General features: G+C 43.6%; 1 protein-coding gene and 1 long non-coding RNA gene across 2 annotated transcripts; both read right to left on the bottom strand.

The window, feature by feature from the left end:
- Positions 1–689: 689 nt before the first annotated feature.
- Positions 690–3,659, bottom strand: LOC308081389 (uncharacterized protein; the record flags this gene model as incomplete). Its single annotated transcript, XM_080457763.1, has 5 exons — positions 690–1,266; positions 1,398–2,203; positions 2,493–2,735; positions 2,981–3,198; positions 3,495–3,659. Coding segments are annotated over 5 exons (2,009 nt in total), but the record flags the coding sequence as incomplete, so codon positions are not given.
- Positions 3,660–4,634: 975 nt separating this feature from the next.
- LOC308081391 lies at positions 4,635–5,700 on the bottom strand. The gene is made up of 3 exons (XR_013932842.1): positions 5,257–5,700; positions 4,829–4,897; positions 4,635–4,734 (listed from the first exon to the last, which is right to left on the bottom strand). It is a non-coding gene; the product is annotated as an uncharacterized lncRNA (long non-coding RNA).
- Between the last annotated feature and the right edge of the window lie 264 nt (positions 5,701–5,964).

Raw genomic sequence — 5,964 nt, 5'->3', positions numbered from 1 at the left:
TGCTAATACAACACAATACAAAAGATAATAAAAACTGATTCTAACTAATTCTGGATATAATTAAATACCAAAATATATATATACATTATAGGTAAGACAGAGGTAAATGTTGTACAGGTAGAACAGCAGGTATGACAGAACTCTTAAGGCATGTATGATATTGTTTGCAGCCGTGGGTTATGTGCAAGTAGCAGAAGTCATACATGTATATAAGGCATATCTCTCATTTCTTCCTCTCTGCTGTCCACCTATCCTTCTCCATGGCATAGAAGGAGGATTGTTGGAATTCCTTCCATGACATCTCCTTTGCCATGCCTTTGTCTTTGTACAATGAAAGTACTTTTGACGGACAGTAAATGTACTTCCCAGTCACTCCTGGAAACCCAGTATGAATATGCGGACTGTTTGGGCCCTGCTTGAGCCCCTGGCGGCAGAAACGGCAAAGTAGTCCGCTAGGTTGAGTGTCTGGGAGTTTCCTCTTTCTCTGGGCTTTGGCCTCCACTCTCTGTTTTGTTGAGTCCAGTTCACGTTGAAAGAACTCAGTCTGTGCAAACTCCTCAAATGTCATTTTGGGATTTGTCAAACCCTCTGCAGAGTAAGCTTTGAACACCTTAGTGGAGCAGTAAAAATATCGCACTGGCAATTTTTGATAGAAGAAATGAATTGAGGATCCATCTCCTGCTGAGTACCTGGATTTAGGCTGCCCACAGGAGAGACATTTCCTAGTTTGTGTCTCTGGTTGCTGCTGCAGCTGCTGTTGCTGCTGCACTATGTCCAGCACCATTTTCTGGATCTCTTCCTTTGTCACTGGCATTTGAGGTGCTCGTTGTGACACAGGTTCTGCTGGATTCACGATGGCTGGTGGAATTGCAACAACTGGGACATGGACAGTCTCACTCCCCTCAGTTAGACTGTACCAAAGGTTTTGTGTCTCCACAAGTTTTGCAGTACTGGTGTTCAGTGATGAGGAGGTGTTCATCAGTTTGGCCAGATGTTTTGAGTACTGTGTTATGTTATATTTGGTTGTGCTGTGTAGCAAACTATTTGGATCTGTGGCAGACTGAAGGACCATGGCAGCATAATCTGTATCTACCAGTTGCATTATGTCTTTTTTCCCATGGTACTTGACTAGTAGACTGTCAATAGCTGCTTTCATTGGTTGTGGCCAACGTTTGTAGTCCAAAACAAACACTTTCCGACCTGTCTTGATGGGTCCAGTGCGGGCACTCCTTGGTGAGGACTGCACTGGCAGGGGTATGGAGCGCACTAGAACAAAGAAAACAGTTTCAATTATTTGGTACTATAGTATTGTACGAATATTTATTCATTAAATCCATTAATGTATATATTCACATATTAATATATACAATATTTGTAATATTTAAGTGTCAACTCACTCTCAGCTGTAGGCTCCAACACCTCTTGCTTGGGCACTAAAAACACCTCAGAAGATGCTGCCAGGCCAAAGGACGTTGGTGACACAGTGGATGCGGCCAGGCCAGAGGATGTTGGGGACACAGTAGATGCTGCCAGGCCAGATGATGTTGGGGACACAGTAGATGCTGCCAGGCCAGATGATGTTGGGGACACAGTGGATGCTGCCAGGCCAGATGTTGTTGGGGACACAGTAGATGCTGCCAGGCCATAGGATGTTGGGGACACAGTGGATGCTGCCAGGCCAGAGGATGGTGCTGCCAATGCCAGACCAGTTGTGGGTGGTGCTAGTTCAGGGGGCAGAGGAACAGAAGAATCACTTTCTTTTGCCTTGTGTTTGTCCCAGTCAAGTGGTACTGGGCGGCACTCTGGCTCTCTGTATTCCAGGCCAAACCTTTCACCTGTGTCCCTGTCAGAGAGGTGAATTGCATGGTACTTATCCTGGCCAGTCACTCTCTTTGAAGCAGAGTTCAGATCTATAAACAACGATGGATCAAACACACGTGGGAGGATCACACCTGGCTGCTTAAGATCCACAAGTCTTTGGTAGTTCCAACGTGCCACCCCTGTCATGCCCTGGGCCTGGAACAATTCACAGGAGGCATGAGTTCCAGTAATCCACTGAGCCTGGTGGAAGTGGAACCCCTCTTGCTGTGATGTCCCTCTGACTGGGATCCAGATGGGGACTTTTGCTCCTTCACCACGGACATGGTTAAGCTGCAGAGTTCCCCCATAACGGTACAGGATCCCCTCTGTGAGCTCAGGGTCACTGAGGCACCCACGGAGAATGTGCACCCTCTGGATACGCCACAACTTCAGCATAGATGGTTTGAACAAGGGCACATTGTTTGGGTCGGTCATCTGGTGAAAGTTTTTTAGTACACTCTCAACTCTTTGTACCAGTAATGCCGGGCATGGAATTCTGATCCGGCAGTGCTGTCTTACGTGTTGTTTTGTTGGATTATGATGATGTATTGAACAGAATTTATAGGCATCCTTCAGCCTCTGCAGGTCTTCCTGATCCACTAAGGAAAAGGCAGCGTAAGAGAGAGAGTAACTGACAGAAGGTGCTGAACAAAGGATGATGCTCAGATGTGCACTCCCGTGAGAAACGGCGCATGCAGTGGAACAGGTCCAACTTGACATCAATGTTGGAGTTGAAGTGTATCCGGGATGCACAGGTGTTCTCCATAGGCCCAGCGGTGGCGTTAGTGATGATGAAATCTGTTGTCTTCCAGGCATCCCAATTGAGGTGCTCATCAGGGAGAGTGTCAGGGATCTTAAATGGTGCACAGCAGTCCCTGGATGAAAAAAGGAGGCATATAAAAGGCTTTTCAAAGGTCATTTTGAGAATCACACATATTATAATTCTTTATCCCTTTGTACTTGCTCATAAGTACATTTGACTTACTAAGGTTGGTGCGTTGTAATAAGCATAAAAACAACATGTATTATCACACAAATTAAGGTGAAACCTTGTGTGATTTGGAGGGGTGGGGGTGATAGGCAATACAACAATAAAGAAAGAAAAGATGACTATTCTCACCTGTCCACCCATTGGTAACTCGCCTTCTCCACCTCTGCATCACTGTACCTCTTAGCCAACCCGTCGTACATGGGCCGCAGCGACCTTTCTGTCTCAGCCTGCACCATCACCCAGGAGACAATCATCCAGTTCTCATTCATCACTGCATAGCTCGACATGGCACCAGATGACAGTGTAACCTTCCGTGCCACCTTCCTGGTGTGGTCAGACCGCCAGACCTAAGATAAGATAAGCCATTTGTGATTCCCAGAGGGACATTCATTGCAACAACAGCAGTAAGAAAGAACAAAATCAAGATTAAAGCAATATACTGAGCTTTTGGGCCTAAATATCTGCACTCAATCTCTGAATTAGTTAACATGTTCAGTCTGTCAATAAATATAAATGTACGTTAATAAATATACATGTATCATTATATCACCTGTGAATATACAGTATCATTATATCACCTGTGAATATACAGTATCATTATATCACCTGTGAATATACAGTATGAATAACTATATATACAGACCTGTCCGAAGGTGCCCTGAAGCATCTTGGTGATGGCCGGCTCTTGCCGTCGGTACTCGTCAATGAGGCAGTCGGTCACGTAGTGTCCAGAGACTGATGTTCCACACCAGGCCTCTTCGTCGTCATATTCTCCAAAAGGCTGGGGTGTGTCATCTTTCCTCACCATCTGTGTAATTGTCCTCTGCCCGTACACCCCAGCCTCAGCATCCCAGACATTTTGTATGCTGTGGAGATATGCCAGATGAGCTCGCTCATATTTAAGGTGCATCATTTCGTTTAACTGGTTTGCCATATCTGTGGGTGACTTGCCAGTGCGCCTCAGCTCATCAATCACAGACTTGCAGAGGGCCTTCTTGTACGTAAGGACTGATGGCAAAATGTTTGTGAACCTCTTGGGTAGTTTCTCCAGCCATTTAGGTGTGTCAGCAAACCAGTGCTTCTTGCACACCTTGCAGTAGAGGCGAGAGGAAAATATATAATACTGTCCACTGATGCCAACAACCACCCGAGGCCTACCTACACCAGACTGTGCTACATTTGGTTTTGGACAGCCATGAAGGCATGGCAGTACATAAGTGTTCCTCAGCCGGACCATTATCTCGTTCTCTGGCTTCCATATGAAGAACGGATGCATTTGGTAGAAGTTTCGGGGTGGGAGTGTCGACACTGTGTCGAGGAGCTCTGGCTGAAAAGGGTGACGCCATAACGAAATGGCATGTCCTGCTTTACGGTTATGCTCAAAGTTAGGCCACAGCCCAAGAGATTTGAGCTCTTCTTTAATGAACCATTGCTGATGATTACTGCACTTCCAAGTGCTTTCACTGGTGTCACATGTGATGTGTGGAGGAACAGGGACAGATGGGCCAACTGAGGGAACAAGGATGAAAAGGACATTATTGAAATGTAATGATAATATGATCACATTGTTTATTACAATATAATTATAATTATGGAGGAAGCATTTGCAGCACAGTAACCTTTTCAGAGAAAACAGAGAAAATATCTTACCACGTGGAGCCACTAGTGGATGTGGGACAGTGTGTGAAACAACAGACCTTGTAGTTCCTGAAAAGAGGGATATGTTGTGTTAGTGTAGATTGAAGATAAAAATGAACATGAAAATCACTTAAAATAATACATACCTCCAGCAGAAACTGTCCTCTCCACTTGTGGGGGACCTGCTGGCATCAGACACATCAGCTCTGGCGGAATAGGCGTATTCAAAGCAGGCACATCTGAGTCTACAAAAGTACATATTTATGCATAACAGATACCGCCTGCATAACACTGCATAACACTTATTTGGACAGATGAATAGAATCATAGCGTATTTACCATCTCTTGGCGACTTCTGCAGTTTACTTTCAGTACCAGCAGGTGGTCTGGACATCGTAGCAGATGGTACTATACAACAGACAAAATCTTGTCACTCATTGTAGGATTGGCAATATACAAATGGTTAGCTAAAGGCACACACCATCTTATTCCCACACAAAAAAATAATGTTTGCATCTACTATATTGTTCGTGACATTACATGTATATTACATTATACTAATAACATGTTGTATATTCAATGTGTATTTAAAAATGTACTGGTGTGTATGAATGAATTTGGTCTTTTCAGCACATTGAATATACAACGATACTCAATTGTCAAATGCATTACATAATAGTCTAAGCAGGGGAACCAAAATGGCACAAAAAATACTGTATGTTTTATACTTATAACTAGGCTAGATACAGAATAAAATGGGTACTCACCATCATCGTGGCTGGATCAATTCATGTTCCCTATCTCAGTTAGCAGAACTTTCGCATGCAAACAATGGTTAGTGGAACATGTCCAGAACGTGGACAGGACAGCACACTGACATGCACAGAACACGGACATGGCCAGAACATGACCAGAACACAGAAAACACAACAGGCAAAAAAAAAGTTTAGGTTATGAGATAAATTCATGGTGTCTCAATAACCTGTCACACAAATTGTATATTTAATTTGAAGCTAACCCTTTTCTCTTGTAGCCTGTCCTGGTACGGAAACTGAGGAAGATGTTTCAACAGCTGGTAACACAAAAAGATTGAAATAGCAGACATACATTAATAGCAAACAGATTGAGCCATAATTGATTTTTAATGTCCAATCAGTGAAGAAAGCAACAAACACACACAAATGTGTACTTACAGCAATGCACCGCTAACTTAGAGGGGGACCCCATTATCACCATGAAGCTGTCCAAACCATCGTCTCCAAAGTCTGTGATGCCTGCAGACAGAAAATATGTAGAATGTAGTAAAAATGTAATTTCTACACAGTACATATGTTGCTTTAAAATAACAGCATCTGTTAAAATGATTGAGCTGTAATGAATATGAAATGTAATACATTTACAGACACATCTTACTAAAATTCTACGGCTGGCATTAAAAAACAACCTTCCGTAGAAGCACTTGAAGCAGGCACGGA

This window comes from Gymnoscopelus braueri (genome assembly GCF_963280865.1).
Source record: "Gymnoscopelus braueri genome assembly, contig: SCAFFOLD_43, whole genome shotgun sequence".
Taxonomy (NCBI): Eukaryota; Metazoa; Chordata; class Actinopteri; order Myctophiformes; family Myctophidae; genus Gymnoscopelus; species Gymnoscopelus braueri.
The sequence above is the reverse complement of the archived record's forward strand: the minus strand, read 5'-3'. Positions and strand labels throughout refer to the sequence as shown.